At 40.1% G+C, this 24,722-nt stretch overlaps 1 protein-coding gene across 3 annotated transcripts in view; it reads right to left on the reverse strand.

Moving 5' to 3' along the window:
- Window positions 1-24,722, reverse strand: part of LOC149211970 (putative triglyceride lipase) — a 532,620-nt gene that overhangs the window by 125,135 nt on the left and 382,763 nt on the right. For all 3 annotated transcript variants that reach the window (XM_089391636.1, XM_089391634.1, XM_089391635.1), the window contains exon 14: window positions 1,726-1,807. In XM_089391636.1, the coding sequence (XP_089247762.1) occupies window positions 1,726-1,807 (82 nt within the window). The remainder of the gene's footprint in view (window positions 1-1,725; window positions 1,808-24,722) is intronic.

Here is a 24,722-nt window from a genome sequence, read left to right on the forward strand (position 1 = left end):
CTAACCAGTTTGGGAGATATTAAAATAATTAACATTTTTAATGGAGTCCCTAAGTCTAAACTTAGGGAAAATAAAATATTAATGTGAATTAATATAAAACTGAGTTAGAATGGTCCAAAAGTCATGGATCAAGACAAATCTAATCTTAGCCATTGATTAGGGACTTAATCATTCTTGTTGAATTGTCAACGAGAAAAGTATAAGAGGAGGCTTGAGGGTCACTTGGAGAACACACCGAGTTGATCAAGAATTCGATTTTTTGGGGCAGGACTTGCTGAGGAAATCGAAAGAGTGATCAGAGTTGCAGCTGGGGGGCAGTGAATGAAGTAATAGAGAGGCAGAGATAGTAGCAGGAGCATTAGCGCAGAAGCTGGCAGAGGGTTGACGCAAAGCCAGCCAGAGGCCATGCAGAGGTAGCCAGGGGTTGCGCAGAGCCTGAGGAGGGCCAGCGCGGGAGACACAGAGCCTCCAGAGGCTTACGCAAAGCCCCGAGAGGCAGATGCTGGGCTAGAGAGGCTAACATACCCTAGAGATTGACACTAGGATATTTCATGGGGCAGATTGGGGCTGATATCTGTCTCCGACTGAGAGGTACTATTGCCAAGGGCATTCTCTTTTGGGTGAGTCATTTCTAGCACCCAAATTGTATTCTGAAACTGTTTAATAATAAAACCCTCATATAGTTGCACCGATTTTCCCGCATTGGGTTTTTTCCGGGGACATTAGTCCAAAAATAATGGTGTCACTTGTGTGCATGTTTTTCCTTCCGTTGATGATCTATTGGTGTGTTAATCCTCAAGAAGCTCTCATGCATGGCAATCTCCCTTTTGACAACTTTTGTGTTTCTAGAGGAAGTGCACGATTCCCAATGCAAAGAGGTCTCAGTGGTCAAAAAAGCAACATGGTCTTAGATTGTTCAACTTGATGAGGGGAGCCCATGCTATGTTCTAGCTTTCCAATTAGAGGTGTCAATGGCTACTTCATAAAACTCAGTGAACAAGTCAAAACAGGTTCCTTGTTGGTAGAACAATGGCGACATTAGGCAAAATCATGCATGTATGATGTTGATACAATAATACATTTATCTTATCTTATCTACTCATTTATCTTTCAAAGATCACAACATTACAGACTCTACATGACAAGATTAGTTGTGTTTTTAACTATCTTGTGTTAAGGGGCTACCTAACACTTACTTTGAGTAGTGGATGATACGTGACCCTTTCCCTCAATTATCTTGTAAAATTCTAGTCTCCACACTTATCATTGAACAAAGTCAAGGTGTTTCAAACACGTCACATGGCCTCATATAACCCCTTGACCTGCACTCTTAAATTGTCTAAGTGACTCCATAGCCCAAGTCCATCTTATTTAATCATTTTTCACTGACACGGTGGCTAGATTTTCTCTACTCCCACTCATTACTACACAAAATGAGGCTAATTAACCTATACGGAAAACCTCTTTTACTAAGAAGCCCTTCTTGACTCTGAAGTGTAGGGGTGTGTTGGTGAGATGACAATGGCCAACCTCCTAAGTTTCATAAGACTAGAATCAATTATTTGGGGCTTTCAGTTAAAGGTGCTAATTTGTATGGTAATAATGCACGTACTAAGTCATCAACATATGATGTGCAACATTTGCATGGAAACATATCTTAGAATAAATTGAAAAATACTGATATTAGAGAGTTGAAGATGAGATTAAAGTCTAAGGATGACAAACCTCATTATATGCTTCAGCAAACCTTTTGTTTCCAACTCTAGGGGAGCCAAAGTTGTACATTGTAACATTGATTCGCCCAGACCTATTGCATAAACAAAAACAATAATTAAGGAATGGAAAAAAATCCACAAGCCTTGTAGATGGGTAAATAATTGCAAATCATGCTATGAAACAATAAAGTACATACTAACATTAAAAAATACAAAAAATCAGATGCTTTGTTAATACTATTAAGGGAATAAACTCTTATAAAATATAAAGGAATACTACCAAAAAATTGAAAATATAAGTATTTTTTTTGAAATGTGATTCTAACTTTCATTCCTACAACATCTAACAAAATATACTAGAGAATAAACTCCACTAAATAAAATCAAGCAAAGAAAGTAGCTAAAATGGGAAAACAAGGAGCCAAACCAAAAACAAGTGAGATTGTGAAAACATTATTTTAGAGTTAAGATGAAATAAAGGCCTCTTTCCCCACCTATATAGGACAGGTAGGCATTTTGAAACAAATTTAGTTGTAGGGAAGTTTCATGATTTGGAACATGCCCTAAAATGTGACATCGTGTATGCATGATGCCAAAGAAGGAGCATTTTATATCTGCCACAACCCATAAAATATGTATCAGACTTATTACCCACCCATGTGGGAAACCACTAGGAGAAACAATTTCTCCTATTGTTTCAACTTGCCAACTAGCAGCCCTATGATGATCCAGAGTGTCATGTCCCCATTTTTATTTTCCTCTATAGTATAGCCAGGATGGGTTTCCAAGGTATGTGATGGTCAGGCCATAGAAGCAGAATTACATCATCGGGGACCCGTGGGAGTTTTGAGGAGTTTTTATGGGATCCGATGGCATTCGCTTGGCATATTCCATCATCAGCACAACTTGCCTTTCGTTCTATTGCGTGTCGACAACTTTAAAAAAATTAGCATTATTATGGGGCCTACCTTAATTAATTATGCTCGAGGTGGCATTCCGTGAAGATTATTTGATGGAACACCTTAGTGTAATAACTCATTGGAACCGGAACGAAAAGATCTACAGGATGGGATGCTGAGAAGCGACTTCAAGTGGTCAAAGAGAGTATGGTGGGCAATTTACCATTTTCCTTAATTAAAAATAACTTTAATTAATCATTTAATTAAGGAAAAATAATTAATTGGAGGAAAAGGCCCAATGGAGGAGCTTGTAGAATAACAATAAAATAATAAAACAAGATGCTTCTAGAGACTTGGAGATCTATCCATCAGATCTATAAAAGGGGAGGAAGAGTTCATTTGGAGACATCTTGGTTTGGATCTTTGTCTTTGGTATAGATCAGAGAATTCAGTTCTTTGCTATCATTGGCCCAAGACGAAAACCCTCAAGTGATTCAGTGAGAGTAGGCAAGAACCTAGCTCTCTCCCTTGGTGAATCCACTCAAGATTCACAGGTTGCAACATATTGATTGGTCAGTTTAGTTTTGGAGGCCCAATGCAGTATTGGAACAAATTTCTTTTGGTGGCCATTCTCTCCGCCATTACCAATTTTATATGTACTCTTTATTTAATAAAATAAGGCTAAGTTATTTTGCATATTTGTCTTGTTTATTATTCAATTACATAATATATTTCCAATTTTGTTGTTGGTTTTTTGGTTCATAATGGTGCACATTCTCTATTAAATTAACAACAAATTTTCTGAAACAACTATCTAGAAAAATTTTATTTGGGATATTACACAAAGATAGCTAGCCTCAGATGCCTCTCATCCATGCTCAGGTAAGTGTTTTATTCCTCTAGCCAGCTCATCTGATGTAGGTGGGTCATATATTATAAAGTACATTAAAAAATTTTGCATTCAAGTGCTTTGATTTAATGTTTAAAGACATTCTAGTATGAATCACGGGATGAGTTAGATCATGGACCACTTTTGATCGTACTCTTGTTCCCATGCTATCTCTTGCTCCTAGTCTAGTGTAACTATCCTTGAGGCCTTCCTTTCACTATCTAGGATGGACACAAATAGGATGCTTTGATTAATGCTGCATGTCTATGGTAATTCATACATAACACATTCCATCTCTTCCTTCTATGCACATCCCATCTTTGGGTTTGTTACCCATCAAAATAGAAAAACCCCATAGGAGAGAACTTTTCTCCAACATTTGATAGCCAACAAACCGACCGACAACCCTTGACAACCACTATTTGACAACGATATGCCATGTCCCTCTACCAATTGCACCAGCCATGCTCCTTTCACCATCCAACATTACCACTTCCATGAAGGTGGACTATTATTCTAAAGGTACTTTGATCATTTTGCATTTGGGTGGTTAAACATTTTTGTTTTTTGCATTTAGTACGCATAAAGTGGTGATCTAGAAGATTGACCGATCATGACTATAAACCTGTTCTCTCACCTTACCAGGAGGGTTAATTCTTAGCCCTAGTCTAATGGGACCTCCCTTGAGGGCTTACAATTATAAGAGGGGCACTACTTGGAAAACCCAAATTGAGATACTATGGTCATTATCCTCTATACTATACCTAACACTTTCCATTACACATTTACAAGCCCCATATAGTATCCATTTTTCAGGTCTAACTTGTCATGGTTCTTTGGGATTTGGCACCCACATGTTCACACTCCTTGAGTAGGGTTAGAAAATTATTGCCCTAGATGTTGACGGAGCTAAAAGATTGAAAAAGCATATCATGGACACAACAAAACAAAAGAAGAAAACCAAAATGAAAAATGTGGTCTAGATATAAATTAGCGCGTGGATAAAGCCTAGAATGAGCTCTACCCTCCTCATTAGCCATCACCCAGTTCTTGAGCACATGATGCTCCTTTACATCAAAAGGAACCTTTTCATGTCCTAACCGTAATGAGTGATAAATTGTCTCATCTTAAAGGGTAATATAGATGTTTTATCATAAAGAGCAAGCTCTAGCCCGTTAGCTATATGTGGTAATATAAAGCATTATCAAGGAGAAGTAAAAGGTGCACAAGAGGGGTCGAAAAAGCAGGCCGAGCAGTGTAACTCATACCTCCATAATTGCTCCCTCCTTTACATTCATAGACTCAAGATGTAAACACCCCATCAGCGAGTTCCCCATTAGCCTTTTCCTCTCCATTATTATAGACATTTACACTAACACCTATTGATTGAGGAGTTGACCTTGGAACTATCACTTCCTCTTGAGAGTTGGAAACACCTAATAGGGTTGAACATTATCCCCCTCTATCAAGGAAGGGAACACCTTTACAGGACTTTGCCTAGTTAATTATCGGAAGGTGATCCTTGTTTAAGATATTAACATTCCCTTAACATTCAAGTTTGGTCTCGTTGAAAAAAAAGCATTCAAGTTTGGTCTTGTTGACCCTGCCGCCTACACCTACCTACAAGTCAGTGAGAAAAGCCTTCAACCCCACAAGATGTGGTTGCTAGCAGGGAACTCAGAGAAGGGGCTGTCACACTGAATCCCTTCTCTCTCCATTTAAGTTATCTCCTAGGTTAGCTGGGGGGGTCCCTAATGAAAAGTTAAGTTAAAAAGAGATGTTAGTTTCTAGGAGAATTGTTAGAGTTAAATAGATTATTTCTTTAAGATTTATAAGAAAAAACTGATATGAGCAATAATCATCATAAGATAATCATGAAATACATAAACAACCAGTGTCTTCCAAGTATTTGCTCTTTAACAAATGAAATTGTATTTTGCTTAAAACAAAAGTAGAATGCTTCAAAAATTGAAAGCAAAGCAATCCTAAAATGGAGACAAAGATGACATGAAATAGCCAAAATGATAATCAACAATTAGTGTACAGGAACTAGATCAAGACATGGAAGTAGAACTCCATACTTGTCTAGTTAAAATAATGCTCTAGGTAGCAAATAAAATCCTTGAAAGCACAAGATATTGATCAAGAAAAATATTTAATTTAAATTTATGTGATCTTAATAAGCTAGAAGAAATGAAACTCCCTCTTTCAAAATCGTTTGATGAGATCCTTGAGGCAACCCGATTGGGCCTTCTATTCTTGATCTTGGGAGTTAATTCGTCTATTGGAGAGCTACCCCACGCCCAAGTAAATCCTTCAACCAAATCTAAAAATCTCTACACACTTGGAAAAAGATGTCAGCGATCACAAGGGATTAGATTATACAATGGAGGAGAAGGCTAGAGATTTCACCAAAAATCTTCCAGTGCTCCTCTTCCTAGAGTATTTCTCTAACCCAAAAACCATATAAGATAGCTTGCATATGTTAATCCAAACAAGTGGATAACTAGCATAATCCAACATACATGTAGAATGTAAAGCACAAAAATTGAAATAACATCACCTCAAGAAATGGAAGGAGAACACCAACACAATAGTACCCCAAAGTCTAATTTATTACATGAAAGATGAATACAAAATCCAGCAGAGTCTCCACAAGCCCAACAACTCGTTCTAAAGATACAAAGATTAGAGCAAAAGCTCATTTAAATAGGCAAATGGGAGCCAATCCCAATGTGAGTGCAAGTGACAAGAGGAAGCGTGAAGATCCCAATGCTAGCAAGTCAAATTCCAAGTGGCTGAGTTACAACAGAGTGGGGAACAAATGCAATTATCCTAGAATACCCCACATAAACTCTGAACTATTTAAGAGACTTGACAAAAGCATAATCTTGCTTCTCCATGGTGCTATACTTTAGCTCAGACCCTTGAAGGGACCTACTCATAAAAGCAATAGGCTGCTCATGCACCCCGACAATAGTATCTTCAAATGCAAAAGAGAAAATCAAAAACTCCTTTGAATAATCAGGGCTTACTAGAACAGGGGCTATGACAATAGAATCCTTTATTTTCCGAAAACCTTTTCTACCCTCATTTCCCCAAACAAACTTAACATCTTTCTTTAAGAGGGTTTGGATGGGTTTGGCAATCTCAGCATAATTTGGAATGAAACTTCTAAGAAAATTAGTCTTTCCTAAGGAGGATTGAAGGGTTTTAATATTATGAGGCAAAGGAATCTTTTGTATAGCCTCAACTCTTTCAGGGTCAATCTTGATCCCATCCTTTGAATGATGTGACCAAGCAACTTCCCTTCAGTCACTCCAAAAATACATTTAGCAGGATTTAAGGATATTCCATATTCCCTACACCTATCAAAAATTTTCCTTAGGTGGCCTATTGGGAAATTCCATTTTTAGAAAAAAACAATTAAACCATCTTCATAGATCTCAATAAATTTCCCAATTAGACCCTTAAAGGCAAAGTCCATATCCCTTTGAAAAGTTTGTCCAGCATTCGTTAATCCAAAAGGCATCCTCAAATATTCAAAAGTACCCCATGGTGTGGTGAATGTTGTCTTATGTCTATCTTCTTTCTTCACCAAGACTTGGTTGTATCCTGAAAATCCATCTAACAAAGACATCATTCCAGATCCTGTTACCCTTTGCAATAATGTTTCCATATTAGGTAAAGGGTACTTATCTTTTTTACAAGCTAAATTAAGATTTTGAAAATCTACACATAGCCTCATTGATCCATTCTTCTTCCTCACAATAACCAAGTTTGAACACCATGTGAAATGCCTAGTGTGAGCAATAATACCACCCTGAAGCATCTTTTGCAGTTCCTTTTGCACCAAGGGGGCTAACTTAGGATTGATTTTCCAAAGTTTCTGCCTAAAGGGTTTGGCATTTTCATCCTTAAGAGGGATAGTATGTTCCATAACATCTTCCCTATAACCTTTCAACTCATCATATGAAAAAGCCAAAACATCTCTATATTCATGAAGTAAATTTATCAAATTCTTCCTTTCTTGCTCGTTGGTAGCCTTGCCTATTTTAATAATCTTTGGGTCATGAGGGGTGCCGATATTCACTTCAATGAATTCCCCTGGGTCAATTTTCTTATCATCTTTTCTCTTTGATGCATCCTGTCTGTCAAACACTTGCTCCAAGGCTACATGTTTCCTAGGAGTGGGATTTGTCACCACATTACACTCCTCATGATCACATCCTTCCTCTTTGTAGCTAGCCTTAAATTCAAAAAACTCCTCCATATTATTTAAAAAACGAAACACCTAGCTTTCATCATTAAAGATTTGCCAATGCTCTATATTATTAGGAACTGATGGCCTAAAGATAATCTCCATCTTAATTTTATCATCCACCAAGTTCTCTCCAAGCTGTAATGTAGATGCAGCGAGAGCCAACTCATTAGCTTGTTTATTTCCTTCCCTAGGAATTGCTTGAAGGTGTATTGCATCAAAATAATCCATATTATCCCAAACAACATTTCGATACTTCTTTAATCTATCATTCTTGCATGAAAATTGATTCTTAGTTTGAAGAATGACTAGATCAGAATCCTCAAGTCTTTTGCCAACTCAAGGCCCAACAATACAACCTCATACTCTGCTACATTGTTGGTTGCATCGAATTCCAATCTATTGGCAAAATTGAATATGTGACCAAGAGGGGAGGTAAGGACAATTCCAGCACCCTTACCATACCTAGAATGGGCACCACCAAAATTCATGTGCCAAACTCCATCTTTCTTACAATCCACCTCCTTGTCCAAAGGAGGAAAAGAATTAACTAGAATAGCATAGTTTCCCAAGTTATCAGATTCATACACAATTTCATTATGAGGCTCCTTGGGATTTTCTATATGAAACTTTCTCTCCAATTCCCTATCCAATCTAAACATGACGCCCTCACTATTAGGGATGGTAGCATAACTTAAATCCATTTGCAAAGTACCCCCAATATCAACTCCCCACTTTCTAGACAATAACATCCCCCAAGCATCAGGGACATCAATCACCACAATATCCATAGTGATAATAATGTTAGGATGTACAGCTAAGTGGACTTGAAGATCTTTTATCAAACCACACACTTCAATGATCTTTGAATCCATTGCACAAATGTTGTGGTAGGGTTTAGAAATCCTCAAATTTAACTAATTCATGACTTTCTAAGTCATGACACAAGATGATGCCCCAGAGTCAAACATACAATTCTGTAAAAGCATTCCATTGTCCATTGACCAACATTGTGATGAAAAAAGGTTGGTGGTCTCTGTTATCTCTACACATATCACTACTACGCAGAGTGATAGTGGCATCCTCATATCTATCCTTAGAAAAATTAGGCATTTCTCTTCTATTAGGAGCATCAATGACTTTCAACAATTTATATCTTTGGGAAGGAATCTTCATGATTTCAGCGACAGGAATTGAAATCTTAGCATTATTAATCCATCCTCCCAAGTCAATATTCAACATCAATGTGGGTGGAGTGAAAGTTCTACTATGATTTCTTTCTTTATTCTTTCCCCTTTCCATATCCTTGGCTATCTCTAAATCTAAGTTGATGAAGGCTTCTCTCCATATAATTCAGTGATCCTATCCAAATCTTCAAAATTATTTATACTATAGGAGGATGGAGACTTTTTATTTACCTTCTGACTACTCTCCATGACTCCCATCCAAATTTCCAAAGACAAATGATGCTCTTTTCCAACTACATTGTTTTGTTCACTTGTTCCCATCATATCTCCTTCTAGGATCCTTCTTGCATAAGGACAAGCGAGTTCATCATGTATGTCATCACAAGGTCTACAATAAGGCATGGAATCATCAACTAATTTTGTAGATTCGAGTGGATTAGGTGGCCTATGGTCATTGGGAGGTCCTCTCTTTTGCCATCTATCATTTCCTCTATTTGGGAATCTCCCACCTTGATTTCTTTCCATGGCCACTAATCGATTTTGGATAAAATTCATTTGACTGGTGTGATTTTCATCCATACTCTTGATGAGTTGGGTTAACTCCTTAGGATCATGTGTAGTCTCTTCTTCTCTCCAAACTTATCTAAGAAAGCAGTTAGAATGCCTTGTAAAGAGTTATATGAGTTAGCAGGTTGCTCAGTGAGCCAATCAAGAGCATCATCTTCTAAAGATAAAACAAAAAGTCTCACCTTCACATCCTCATAATTAGCAGTGTTACACCATTTAAAGATACAAATATTAAAGTTTTTCACATGTAATGTAGCACTAATGGCATTGTTACCTTGAAAGGAAGGCAACTTTTCAATAGCCTTGTCAAGGATATTGTGAGGATAGCCATTTATGTTAGTGAAGTCACAAGGAGCAAAAAGATCATTCATGATGTTAGGCTCTACTTGTCCTTAAAAAAGCAAATGAATATTAGAAATAGCTGCTTGCCCAAGACTAGCAAGAGCTCTACTACGAGAAAGTCTATTCAACCTCTCTCTAAAAACCCTTCCAGGATTAGGAGAGGGGCTAACTAGACCACTTGAATTTCTCCTAGTAGAGACTCTTGCAAAATTTGGATTGAGTGAAGTCGCCACTTGAGCAAGAATCTAAATTTAAAGTTTAAAAATGCTAAAACCAAAAGGTTAGTCGATTTCCTAGGTACAAGAAAACTTGTCCCCGGCAACAGCGCCAAAGATGTTGACCCTGCCACCTACACCTACCTACAAGTCAGTGAGAAAAGCCTTCAACCCCACAAGGTGTGGTTGCTAGCAGGGAACTCAGAGAAGGGGTTGTCACAGTGAATTTCTTCTCTCTCCATTTACGCTATCTCCTAGGTTAGCTGGGGGGGGGGGGGGGTGTCCCTAATGAAAAGTTAAGTTAAAACGAGATGTGAGTTTCTAGGAGAATTATTAGAGTTAAATAGATTATTTCTTTAAGATTTATAAGCAAAAACTGATATGAGCAATAATCATCATAAGATAAGCATGAAATACATAAACAACTAGCGTCTTCCAAGTATTTACTCTTTAAGAAATGAAATTGTATTTTGCTTAAAACAAAAGTAGAATGCTTCAAAAATTGAAAGCAAAGCAATCCTAAAATGGAGACAAAGATGACATGAAATAGCCAAAATGATAATCTACAATTAGTGTACAAGAACTAGATCAAGACATGCAAGTAGAACTCCATACTTGTCTAGTTAAAGAAATGCTCTAGGTAGCAAATAAAATCCTTGAAACCACAAGATATTGATCAAGAAAAATATTTAATTTAAATTTATGTGATCTTAATAAGCTAGAGGAAAGGAAACTCCCTCTTTCAAAATCATTTGATGAGATCCTCAAGGCAAACTGATTGGGTCCTTCTATTCTTGATCTTGGGAGTTAGTTCGTCTATCGGAGAGCTACCCCACGCCCAAGTAAATCCTTCAACCAAATCTAAATATCTCTACGCACTTGGAAGAGAAGGCTAGAGATTTCACCAAAAATCTTCTAGTGCTCCTCTTCCTAGAGTATTTTTCTAACCCAAAAACCATACAAGATAGCTTGCATACATTAATCCAAACAAGTAGCAAAATGATAACTAGCATAATCCAACATACATGTAGAATGTAAAGCACATAAATTGAAATAACATCACCTCAAGAAATGGAAGGAGAACACCAACACAATAGTACCCCAAAGTCTATTTTATTACATGACAGATGAATACAAAATCCAGCAAAGTCTCCACAAGCCCAATAGCTTGTTCTAAAGATACAAAGTTGAGAGCCAAAGCTCATTTAAATAGGCAAATGGGAGTCAATCCAAATGTGAGTGCAAGTGACAAGTGGAAGGGAGAAGATCCCAATGCTAGCAAGTCAAATTCCAAGTGGCTAAGTTACTGGTTGTAGGCTGCCAATGAACTGCTGTAGATTTCAATAAAAAATCTCCTTAAGCTGCCAGCGTATCCCCTTAACTGATATATGCATTACTTTGATTAGACAATTGTGAAACTTAGTGGGAGTAAGTAGGAAAAATATCCCACTCAACTAGTTGTTAACCCAAACATATGAAACGGTGATAAACACGTGTTAAATCTGGCTGCCTATAGGTTGGAGTAGACTGCTGCGTATCATCCTTTTTGGCTGGCAGTAACATATCCCTGCGCTGATCCCATTGGCTGATATGTATGTGAGTGGGAGACAAGTGAGAGTAAGTGGGGGACAAGAGCTGTCCCATGTGGCAGTTCTGTCCCCACTCAAACTTTTCCAAATCCGTGAGCTTAAAATATGCCCAAACTGCTGCGTATAAACTTAACTGCTCCATGAGTTTTAGTGGGGGACAAGTGGGAGACAAAGTCTGTCCCATGTGGCAGTTCTGTCCCCTTTTAACTATCATATCCATGAACCATTTCTTATACCTTTATGAATTCTCTTAAACTGAATTTTACACCTGTTGACTGGATAATTCAGGACTCTTTTGAATGGCTGTTGACTTTGTCTTTCTAATGTGGCTGCCATGTCACTATTTTTCCCCCCACAAACTTTAACTTGCACCAACATATTGAAATAAATAAAATTATTTGAACTTTAGCCATATGTAATATTTCAATGTTGGACCATTTGACTTGCCACTTGGAACTTTGACTCTGACTTTCTTCCATGTGGTGGCCCCACATTGCCGCTACATCACCTTTGATATTCTTGTAACTTCCATGTCCAAATTTAATTTATTTTGACTATGGAAAATTTTCTAACTTTTCCAGTTATTCAATTTTTTGAATTTTTTCCTCATTTTTGCCGTTGTCATTAGAAAAATCGGCTTTTGATGGACTATAAGTCATTTTTTTGAGCCCCAAAATAGGTCCTAGAATAATGCTAGGTCTCTAAAGATGAATTTCGGGTAGTCACACACCCCAGACATTTCCCAAAGCCACTTATTTACATCATTACATAGAAAATAATTAAAATTCTCGTTTTGCGGGAAATTTTTAATTATTAAAAAATCCTACTTAGACCTAGCCAAATTCCACAAATTTTTTTGTGTGATCTAGTATGGTAATATACATAGACTCTAGACAATAAGATGTATTAGGGACTCAACCTTAAAACCGTCACCCCGGCTTTCGGGTAAAAATGAGTGAAAAAACCCAAAAAATTATCCACCTCTGAAAAAGAAAGGATAATTAACCGGATAAAAAAAACACTCAAAGGTGTACTTGTTTGCTGATCGAGTCTCAACATCCTAGGCCTGTTACAATTCCCTGTAGGGTGTGAAATCTAGGTACAAGAAAAATGATGAGAAGATAGAAGTAGAGTTAAAAACCTCTGTTGATTGATGATATCTCATGGTACAAGTGTCCATGGAGTCTTCATATAATCATCTGGTGTCACTCCAGTGGTCAACAAGCCCACTTAGATGCATATACGATCTTAGTCTCTGATTGATGGTTGCTTTCACTTGAGTTCATGTTGTCCTTGTCAGACGGTCCATTGTAGCCTAGGCCTTGAAGGCACCCACTTGACAAGTAACCAAGCCTTTTAGAGAGATGTATGGCTTAACAGATGTAGCATTGAGAGAGTTGAGCCTCCTAACAACAAGAGCAGATGTTACATGTCCCAGAGCACCCTCAAGACCCAGGACATTAGTCTACCTTGACCTAACATAGAGGGTTCTTCATAATGAAACTAAAGGACCTGTTACCCACCACCTACAGGTGACACATATAGGAGAAATTTTCTCCTAGATTTGTCTTCAGCGGGCAACCAACAGCCACTTGATAGCTCAATGTGCTATTATTCTCTGCCACCTGATCCAGCCATTGTGTGCCCTCCCTCATCTGTATGATTGCATGTTTGAAGGTGGGCCACCCAACCCCGAAGGTATGATTTTTCATTATGTAATTGGATGTTTATGCTTTCTTTTCTTGGGCACATTTGGGCATGGATTAGTGGGGGGTTTCAACAATAAGAAAGTGCTTTAACTGTACTCTTGTTCCCTTATGTAATGTTCCAAAAATAAATTTAGCAACAAATTGCTTCAAAAATTGTAGCCATGAGCTCCATGAAAAATTTGCACAAATCAAACCACAAATTTCACGGCAAAACAAGGAATGGTCTGATATATTGTCCCAAATATAAATTTTTATAATTTCTCGGGATTTTGCTCAAGGAAAATATTTCTTTGATACCACTGTAATAACCCAAATATAAAATTTGCAGAAAATAGTTTTAAATATTTAAGTCGTCAACATTGTTACCGCTCAAACTAGCAAGGGGCATAAAAGGGACTCCTAAAGGGACAACTGCTAGATCAAAGGGCAACGATGGAGGATTAGCCCACTGTCACCTCAGCTAAGACTCCTTACTCTTTACAAACCTTCACCGATGGGAGGGTACCCATTATATAGAAGGTCACTTATGAAGGATGAATCAACCAATGGATGTGAAGTGACCCTAATAATCCTTTTCCTAAAAGGGTTTTAAGAATAGAGCTTACTTGATTGTTAAGAAAGGTGCAAATATTTATAGGATGAAGAGGTGAGGATTTGAGGGTTTGGTTAGAGGAATATGCCTTATGCAAGAGTTTCCCAATCCTAAAATCCTTATTAGACTTGACTTCCTGAATGGTTCTCCAAGATGGTCCTCAACCAACAACCAACCATCAACAACCCCTTGCAGCCACTAGCTAGCTCATTATGCCATTTCTCCGCCACCTGAGCTAGCCATGTGGTCTCTCGCCCATCTACCATTATCGTATATTTGAAGGTGGGCCTCTCGAACCTAAAGCTATGCCTTGTCATTTGGACATTGAATATTGTAGTTTTCTTATCATGGACACTTCTGAGCATGGATTAATGGGGGGATTCGACAGAAAGAATGGGCTAGGTCTGTGCTTGTCCCCTAGACCCCTTTTAGGTATTAACCTTGGATTCTAGTCCCGTGGGATCTCTTTTACTGACCATTTGGCTATAGGGATGCTATTTCATGGGAAACCTTGACTTTGGTTGCATGGTTTCGCTCCCTTATCCGCTTATATTACCCTCTTTCCATTCATAACTACCCCATTCATGATTTTTTCCACCTGGGTCCATATTCCTCCACTGGTGTTGAAATTTCTAAATCTATCCATTAGAAATTTAATCTGTATTCTTCTGCTTTATTTCTTCTACTTGTTAATTACAAACAAGTTATTTAAACATATAAACATTGAAATAAACACAATACGGTCTCAACCATCTACAGATCAACAGCTGAAAGAAATAGCAAACACACAAGTGACATCGTTATTTTTGGACAACTCGTCCCTGGATAAACCCAATGCGGGAAAATCGGTGCAACAATTCTGAGGATTTATTTATTATGCAGTATTTCCTTGAGTACAACTAGGTGCCAAACTGGCTCACCCGACAGAGAAAACAATCGGTAGTAATACCTCTCTAATCAAAAACAGGGATTCAAAAAACCTGTCCCACGAAACCCTCACTAGCAACTCTGAAGCACTACATCAACCTCAGAACCCTCTGCGTCAGCCCTTGAGGCACTACACAGCCTCTGGGACCCTCTGCGTCACTGCTATTGCCCTCTGCATGGATGACGCAGGCCCTCTATGTTGATTTGGGGTAGCATCGAATGTGCTCTAGCCACGAAAATTGGTGGAAAGGCTAAGGCATATGAGATCTCCAATACCCAGAAAGGGTTTGGGCAGATTCTAAACAGTCTGGGAGATATTAAAATAATTAATATTTTTAGTGGAGTTCCTAAGTCCAAACTTAGGGAAAATAAAATAATAATGTGAATTAATATAAAACTATGTTAGAATGGTCGAAAAGTCATGGATCAAGCCAGATCTAATCTTAGCCATTGATTAGGGAATTAATCTCGGCCATTGATTTGTCAACGATAAAAGTATAAGAAGAGGTTTGAAGGTCACTTGGAGAACACACAGAGTTGATCAAGATTTCGATTTTCTGGGGCAGGGTTTGCTGAGGAAATCAAAAGAGTGATTAGAGTTACAGCTGAGGGGCAGTGAATACAGAAGCAGAGAGGCAGAGATAATATCAGAAGGATCAGCGCAGAAGCCGGGACAGAGGGACACAAAACCAGCTAGAGGTTCACGCAGAGGCAGCCAAGGCTCACGCAGAGGCAGCCAGGCGCTGCGCAATGCCTCAGAGATCCAGCGTGGGTGATGCAGAGGCTCTAAGGGCTGATGCAGTGCCTCCAGAGGCTAACGCAGGGTGAGCTAGGGTGACACTGGGCAGACGTTGGGCTAGAAAGGGCTGACATAGTCCCTAAAGGCTGACGCTGGGGTTTTCGTGGGGCAGATTGGAGCTGGGAGCTGTCGGAGTGTTTATCCGAAGTTTAAGCTAGAACATTTGTCTCCAACTGAGAGGTACTACTGCCAAGATTATTCTCTATTGGGTGAGCCGGTTTTGGCACCCAAATTGTATTCTGAAACTGCTTAATAATAAAACCCTCAGATAGCTTTACTGGTTTTCCCGCATTGGGTTTTTCTGGGGACATTGGTCCAAAAACAACGGTGTCACTTGTGCGCTTGTTTTGTTTCCTTCAGTTGATGATCTATAATGTGTTGAGCTGTAATATTTCTAATTAACAATGGCTAATTGGAATATTCGATTTTGTTCAATTTTTGCCTTCTATAGTTATTTGTGAATAAAAAGTGAGGAAGAGGGACATAACTCACTTTAGAATAAAAAGTGACTTCCTAGGTAGCACAACGTTGTGACTAAAAGGGGAGCCAAGGGGCCAAAGGGGGACGCAGAAATGGAGCCCACGCAGACACATGGAGGGACTGCGCAGGAGGGAAGAACACATGGCAAGAGGGGAATCACGCAGGAGGAGGTGAGCCTAGGGATTGTGAGAGGCAAAGGTTATAAAATAGAGAGGAGCTCCCTCATTTTGGATCATTCAGTTATGTACATTTTGAGCTAGTTTTTTTTACTTCTGAGCACGCTAGCTGTTTAGCTAGTCTGCAGCACTGTTTAGTGCATCGATTGTCTCCATTCGGAGATCTCACCCTTAGCCTCAGGGGACTTGGAGTGCCTGCTCGGGTAAGGTATTACCTTTGGTGTTTCACCAATAGTTTCATCAGCACTCCAGCAGCAGTTTTAGCAGCGTTTTGGAGGACTGCGCAGCACTGGGAGAGGGACGCAGTTCTTTTTGGTAGCAGTGTTGGATTGGGGTTTTGCAGGAGGATTTACGCTGGGAGGTTAAGTAGGGGTCCAACTCTTGTCTCATTGGAGGATTTTGGCAGGGTTTCAGGCAATTTTTCAGGCAAAGTTTAGAGGGGTTTTCTTCAGCGGCAGCGCAGTGCATTGAGGAACTGCGCAGAACCCCAAGAGGGTGCTTTTCGGGGGTTGGCCATTCGAGGGAAGCTTTCTAGGTTTTACTGGGTTTCTTGAGTAGAGCCAGAATCTAGAGTTTCAGATTTTTCCGAGGAGGGGAGCAGCCCCAAATCGTCATTTGTTTTCTAGCAGCAGCAGCAGCACAACAGCAGCATCCACGAAGAGAGGCTATTCTTGTCATTCTGAGAGTATTTCTTCACTTGCCTTGTGCAAGTCGAGGTGCCATCTATCTAATCACTTCTTGTACTCATTTTATTGCTCAGTATAACAAAATGGCTTAGCATTTCTCGCTGCATTTCTTGTGTATCTGCTTATATTTCCAGTTTACATTATTATATGCTGTTCCACTGTTATTTTATGACTTCTAGGTTATTATATCATTGCACATATTTGGTTGGAGTTTTTGCTGGGGTTTGAGGTATATTCTGGGTTAGGAATATTACATGAGCATGTACTTGTATTTATTTTCAGTATTTACATGGTAAATAACTTGTTAATTAACAGAACAAGTAGGTAGGGATAAATCAGTAAAGTGCATGAAGGGTTTCTAACGTGTCAGACTTAGAAATTTCAACATGGTATCAGAGCGTGGTTGCAGATCATAAGAGAACTGACGACATCAACCGAAAAGAGCAACAGCGACAGAAAATAGCTGTCCCGACTGACAAAGGTTGTTCCTAACAGAGTAGCTGCATGGAAGGGGTTACACAGTGCCTGCATCGTCAAGATTGAGCCAAGAAGAGGTAGTGCAGAGGTTGAGGGAGGCAAAGGTAGGCTGACGCAGAGGCCAAGAGGGCTAACGCAGTTGGCTGAGGAGGCTGATTTGCCGGTACCGGGTTTGCGTAGAGCCTAGGAGCTCTAACCTTTAGTTTGTTGGGGTTTAGAGGGTTGTGGGTAAGTTGCAGAGTGGAGCTGGTGGGGTACTGTAGTCAAAACAGTGCCTAACAGGGCAAGGCTAAGGTAGAGGGAGTTGTTGCTAAGATGGATTTCTAGCCAAGGAATCCAGATCAGTGTTGCAATTGCACAAATGATTGGAGAGGGGCATCTCGACATTGGCAGAAGGGTTTCCAGGAGGGAAATCGAGGCTCAAAGGAGTCATACCGAGAACTTCCAGGAGGGAAGTAGAGGAGCAGCGAAATGGCACTACACGGAGTAAGAGACCATGACAGACTGGACGAAGCCTGAAACTTCGTAGTCTGGAAGGCTAGAATCTTAACTGTACTAGACAGGAATCGTGTCAAGCACTTCGCCTTGAGGATGATAGCTATCCCAGTTGATCTGGCAAATAACGACAATTATGAGGATGCAATGGCAAGGGCTAAGAGTATCATCCTTGATGGGGTCAAGGATCATATAGTACCACACAGAGTTGCAGGAAGTGCCCCCCCCCCCCCCGGATCCTAGGCCGGAATCGCGTCCCGTACGGAAGCGTTCCGGAAGCGCCAAAGAAAGCGCGATTCCGTTTTTCCCGAAGCGCGATTCCGCATTTTTTGAGCGATTCCTGGTTTTTGAGAAGCAAAATCATTACCTACAGCTTCATCTAATATTTGCTAGGCATTTCATTGTCAGAAATAAACGGTTGAACGCCGCGTAGAGTCCCTCGAGGCAAGTTACAATATGATTATTTGAAATGCTTACGTAACACGTTATCCAGAAACGAACGAGAGAGGTTGAGCCCCGTCTCAGCGATGAGATCATTCACAGAAAAAAATAATTAAAATCCCAACACTTGCGTCGAAAGTCACTCTGCTTTCATTCTTAAAATTGACGAGTGATGATAGGAGAGGAGGCCATAAGAAAGAGCGGCATAACAGGTTACCGGTTGTTTTAAATTGAAAAATACAGCAGTGTGCTAATTTCGTCGTTACCTACGTATAGAATAAGATATCAGTTTATTAAATCAATTGAATATATACTTGCAACTTGCGAGGAAGATGTTCAGTAAGTACCGTCTATTGCGATCCACATGATATTAAATATGATGTAATGTTGCTCATCACCAATCTGTCTGGTGGCATTTAAACAGATAGAACTTAACTGTCCTCAATATGCTGATTATTACTATCGGATCTTGAGAAAATGCGTCCAAAAAAACATGTCACTGTTGTAAGATATTATGGTGAGTGAATAATCATGTTGCGCAAAGGGCGTGCAAGGAAATCAAGAAGTGCCAAAGAGCAAAAGGCAGGGCCAGGGGATTCTGATGCTTACTGCATTTACGTTGGTCGGTTTTCATGATGTATGTTTGTAATAGCTAGAATATAGATGATTGTTGTACATACTAGTAACTACAATGGAATCATGGATGCCATATCTATCTTGATTTATGCAAAAATATGCATGTTTTCATGTCTTCTACAATTAATTTGGTATTTGGGATGTTTGTTTTGAGTATAAATGCAAAAAAATATAAAAAAAATATATATATATATAGCAGACGCTTCCGCGGACGCTTCGCTTCCTAGATTTTTGGAAAATGACGCTTCCGCGCTTCGCGCTTCGCTTCGCGCTTCCGCTTCGCTCCCGCTTCGTGCAACATTGGTACCACATATTGCCAAGAAGAACACATCACAGGAGATGTGGGAGGCCCTAACCAAGTTGTATCAGCATACTTCCGTGCAGAGGAAGATGCTACTAGAAAATCAATTGCGATCATACCAGATGAAGAAGGGAGAACATATCGATCCATTCCTCGGTCGACTGAAGGAGATCTGAGATCAATTGATTTCCATAGGGGCAACACCAAATCTAGAATTGATGGTGAGAAAAAACCTGAATGCAATCTCAGAAGACTGGGAGGTGTTTGTCGAGAGTATACTAGGCAGGATGACCCTTCCAGATTGGGAGGAAATGGGGGTTGATCTTCGCCAAGAAAAGAACAGACGGTTGAGCAAGGCGGCAAGCAACGACAATGGAATCAGAATCAAGAAGGAGGAATGAAAGAAGAAGAACCTCTCCAAAGTCAAATGCTTCCACTATGGCGAGCTGGGTCATTATGCGACCTAGTGTCCAAGGAAGAAGAGTAAGGGAGAGGCCTCTGAGACCAAGGCAGCGCCACCAAGGGCAGATAAGGAAGTGGAGACAGACGATGATTGTGCCATGAGTGCTCATGTGCCACTTCAAAAGAAGTGGGGAGACATCGAGCTGTAGTCAGGCAGACTACAAGCGATGAGGGGCAGGATCCTCAAGGTACCCAGCCTCTTGGATTAGACATTGCTACGAGAGCCCCGAAGTGGAGTAGCAGTACTGGCGATGTCAGTAGAGACAGATGTGGATGGAGCGACAAAGGGAGCTACAGTGCAAGATTCCCAGGACAGCATGAGGCTAACAGGCTGCAACAGTGCGAGAGGCACGAGAGCGTTGCACCAGTACATGATGGCACAGAGAGGTGTGCAACGGTGCAAGATGCATGGAGTTGTTGCAACAACGCAAAGGTCAAAGAGGGAGCGCTTGTCAGTGACAGAGGGAGCTTCAGATCAGGAGTGTTTCTGGCCTGACAGAGATGTCAGAGTTGGAAGATCAGTTACTTCTCAGTAACTGAGTTGCAGTGTGTTGACCTCTACCGGTCAACTACCCATGCAGTACACCCCCTTTTTCTTTGCAATAAAAGGGCAGCGCCTGATCAGCGTGTCCGTGCCATCCAGCAGTCATCAGCAGCTTGATCAATCTAATTGTAAACCCAGTCTGCATGTATTAATTGTAAATAATCTTAGCAGATATGAGTCGTGTATGTGAATTGCCTAGGTGGACCTAACTTTCTAGTGGTAATCTACGTCCCGGGAGGTTTTTTGTCTCACCGATCTATGGATCGGCAGAGTTTTCCTTCAAACCTGACCCCAAAGCCGGGATGGATTTTGTCATTAGAACTTTAGGAGAATCCTAGTGTGTTGATCTGCTAGATTATAGTTGTGTCGCAGAACTGGGTGTTTTGTGAGGGTCTGTATTAAGTGGGTTTGTCCCCTTGAGATGTAAATTGTAAAAAGTCATCATGAAATGTGTCTTGAGGGTTGAAAATGTTTTAAATCCCCTCGTGAGTCCTAAGTCCTAGGTCCTAGGTGATGTTTCCAAAGGCTTAGTTCGATGATCCATAAAAAAAAAAATGAAATAAATAAAAAATAATAAAAAATTTAAAATTTAAAAAAATGAAATAAATAAAAAATAATAAAAAATTTAAAATTTAAAAATTTAAAAAAATAATAATATTTTAAAAGAATAAATCGACGGATGAGATCAAGAGATGTCTTGATCCTCATCAACGGTCGAGATCATTTCTACATGGATCATTCGAACTAGACGTTGGGATCATCTCCTTTATATAGGGTCTTAGGTGGTCATTTCAAATTCATTGGATCTGTGAGTCTGACACTGAAGAAGCTCTCTTGTAAATCTGTTTCTGGTTAATAAAAGAAGACTTTGGGGTCCATATCTTGCTGGTGTTACTCTCTTAAAATGCTGTGAGATTGTTTCATTTTCTGCATATGTTATTTTCAGCCGTTAATAATAGCTTTTTGTAGAGTATTGTGAGCACAGGTATCTTGTTCACTTGCTGGGGTTTGGGTGCTGTTAGGGTCTCTGAAGTAATGGCAGGTATCTCCATTACTTCCTGAGATCTAGCAGCATTTTTGCCCTCTTTATTGACAATTGTTTTGAGTTGTGCAGAAAACATCATTGAAGGAAATTTTGTGGGCGTTCGGGGAAGTTCTCGACTGAACCAGCCAACTCCCGCAAGCATTTTGTGTTGAGCCCAGTTGGATTTGATCCTGGGTCTATCATTCGGTTTATTTTTTTTTAAATTTGCATGAGAGATTTTCTGAAGTTCTTCACAGTGAAAATCTGAAATTTTCGTTTCTTTAAAATATTTCCGTTCTTATTGCTGAATCAGGCTGTCAAGGGGCCATATCTGTAATTCTTTTGCTGGATCTAGGGTTTTGATTTTGTTTACTGCAATTTTTTCTTTTGTGATTTTAGGTTAATTTTTAAGGGTTTTACTTTAAATCTTTGCGTATAGCTGCCGGGTTCTTTGTTTACCATTCGCAGGATTACAGGGATCTGGAGGAAAATTTATTCTTGCAGGACCTCTGTCCCAGCTATCCAAGGGTTCTAAGCATCAGTGATTTTTCAGATCTGGGTCCAACATTTTGCAGACAAATCATTTGTCAACCGACCTGCATAAACCCTCACTGCTGCATCGTGGTCACCATCCGTTCGAAAGCTTCATTCAGCAAAGTCGTTTCTCCATACGCCACCCTCCCACCTGCGATTTCATCACATATCAAACTACTAAAACAAATTGGCATTGCGGCTGAGGGGTTACGCTGGTCAGTTTCATCGTATCAGCAAAATTGATTCAACGCCACCACCATATGTTATCCATTGTCTAGGTAAATCACGCTTAGAGAATCAAATTCAGAAAGCCGAACAGGTAAAATCGATTCAATTTTTTTCAAATCACTGCGTCTGCGTCCAGGTAAGTTCCAAATCGATTTTTTTTTCTCCTACCGCCGTCAAACTGTGCTATCGAATTTCCATTTTTCATTTCAATCTTTCTCTGTCGGGGTCGGGATTTCTATTTTAACGCAGGCCTGCAAAAAACCGTGACATTTAACTGGAATAGTGCGTGTGTTCTCAGGTAAAGCATTCCCCATTTCGCCGTCGTGCTATTCAAAATACGCAATCGTTTTTTTGGGTTTAATTTCAGTGTTAGCGTAGTCGTAGGGTTAGTTTAGCATAGGTGTGTTTTTTTTAGATTTTAATTTTAAACGTTACGTATATCATTTGGTTTGGATTTCAAGTCTTTAATCGTTTCATTGATGGCCTTTACCATGTCATGCCAATAGGGAGAGCGAAGCACATTGAATGGTACACCGCAAGCACAAAGAAAACGGACTATCTTTCCATCCACATCATCCCTCCCAGCAACATTAAGGAAATCCCCTATTGTTTTTCTACCTCCAGAGGTTGCAGAAGTACCATGAGGAGATGGGCAACTACCAAATTTAGAGGTTGCACTTGATTCAGAATGAGTTTTTTGTTTCTTGTTTTTTTGTTGTGCAGCCATCTCTATTTGGATGTATTTTCTTCTTTGTTCAATTGAAATGTTTGGGCAAATTTGTACCCCCACAGAACCCTTTTTTTCATCACTGTCCAGCACCCCACAAAGATGCCTCCTCAGACGGGTATATGAACCCGTATATGGTTTTCCTCCATGACAACCATGAGGGCACACAAATTTGTAAGATCCACCACCCTTTCCCCCATCAAGTTTGATCACATAGTTCCACAAGGGTGTTGATGTACCTTTCCCATCTTGTGCTTCAGTGTCCCCTTCAAGTTCATCCCCTTCCTCTTCAAACCCTTCCTCCTCATCATACATTGGGTCACTACTATTAGGACCAAGTTCATCCCCTTCCTCTTCCCCTCTATTCCTCACCCTTGCCATCATTAAAACCAAGAGTGGAATGATACATAGAAGCCAAAAGAACACCATCTTGGAATATGGATATAGGTGGTGGACAACCTGTAAATAAAGGAGCAAGTAGAAACAATGGGAAAGAGTAGGAGAGGGAGGAGAAAAATACAATTTTTTTTTCAAAAAAACAAGGGAGTTTGGGGTTTGAACTTACCTCTTTAGCTCTTGTAGATGAAGTCCTCCAAGCTCTTGCTCCAAGCTCCTCCTCCTTCTCCTAGCTCCTCCTTCTTCACTCCTCCAAGCTCTCCTCTCTTCTCCTCTCCTTTCCTCTCTTCTCTTCTCCTCTCCTCTCTTCTCTTCTCCAACTCTCATAAACTCAAAGTGAGAAAATGAGAAGAGAATGGGGGCTTTATTCTTTTCTAAACTCACCCTAAACTCACCCTAACCTCACCCTAAACTCACCCTAACCCACCCCCTCATGCTAAGTTAAGTTAACTTTTAAAAGAAATTAAAAAAAAATTAAGTTTCTTTTGCTGCCCGCGCGGAAATTTCCGGAAGCACTCCGAAGCGCTCGGGTTGCGTGCGCTTCCGGGCCCGAAGCGTGGCGCTTCCGGATGCCCGAAGCGCCCTCCGAAGCGCGGATCCGGGGCAACGCAACCTAATTTCCAGGAATCGTTTTTAAAAACCGGAATCGCGCTTCGCCTGGAGGTTCCGGAACGCTTCCGTACGGGACGCGATTCCGGCTTAGGATCCGGGGGGGGGCGATTCCTGCAACACTGGGAAAGAGTCCTACCATATGCAAAATTGGACATGGCACATCCGACAAGCAGCCGACAGATTTGCCTGAAAGCAGGCAAATGCTCAGTATGCACTATATTGAACACATCTGATGCCGTAGGGCATCCTTTGTATCGTATTTCTAACCCTACTCCTTGTTTTTTCCGCATTTTCGTTTCTGCTTTAGATAGTTAATAAATGAAGAGCTTTTATCTTTATTGTGCTTAATGTATATGATGATTTTGGATGGACGCTACTTATTTTTGTGTTGTATGGATGCAGATTATGGATTCTCACATTCCTGCAAGCAGCAACGTGTCCCCAAGTAGAGCCAGATGTTGACCTCTACCGATCAACTACCCATGCAGTACACCCCCTTTTTCTTTGCAAAAAAAGGGCAGCACCTGATCAGCGTGTCCGTGCCATCCAGCGGTCATCAGCAGCTTGATCAATCTAATTGTAAACCCAGTCTGCATGTATTAATTGTAAATAATCTTAGCAGATATGAGTCGTGTATGTGAATTGCCTAGGTGGACCTAACTTTCTAGTGGTAATCTACATCCCGGGAGGTTTTTTGTCTCACCGATCCATGGATCGGCAGAGTTTTCCTTCAAACCTGACCCCAAAGCCGGGATGGATTTTGTCATTAGAACTTTAGGAGAATCCTAGTGTGTTGATCTGCTAGATTATAG

The sequence above is a fragment of the Pinus tabuliformis genome, chromosome 1_1, assembly GCF_031772625.1.
Source record: "Pinus tabuliformis cultivar Carrire ecotype Pingquan chromosome 1_1, CPIR1, whole genome shotgun sequence".
NCBI classification, from domain to species: Eukaryota; Viridiplantae; Streptophyta; class Pinopsida; order Pinales; family Pinaceae; genus Pinus; species Pinus tabuliformis.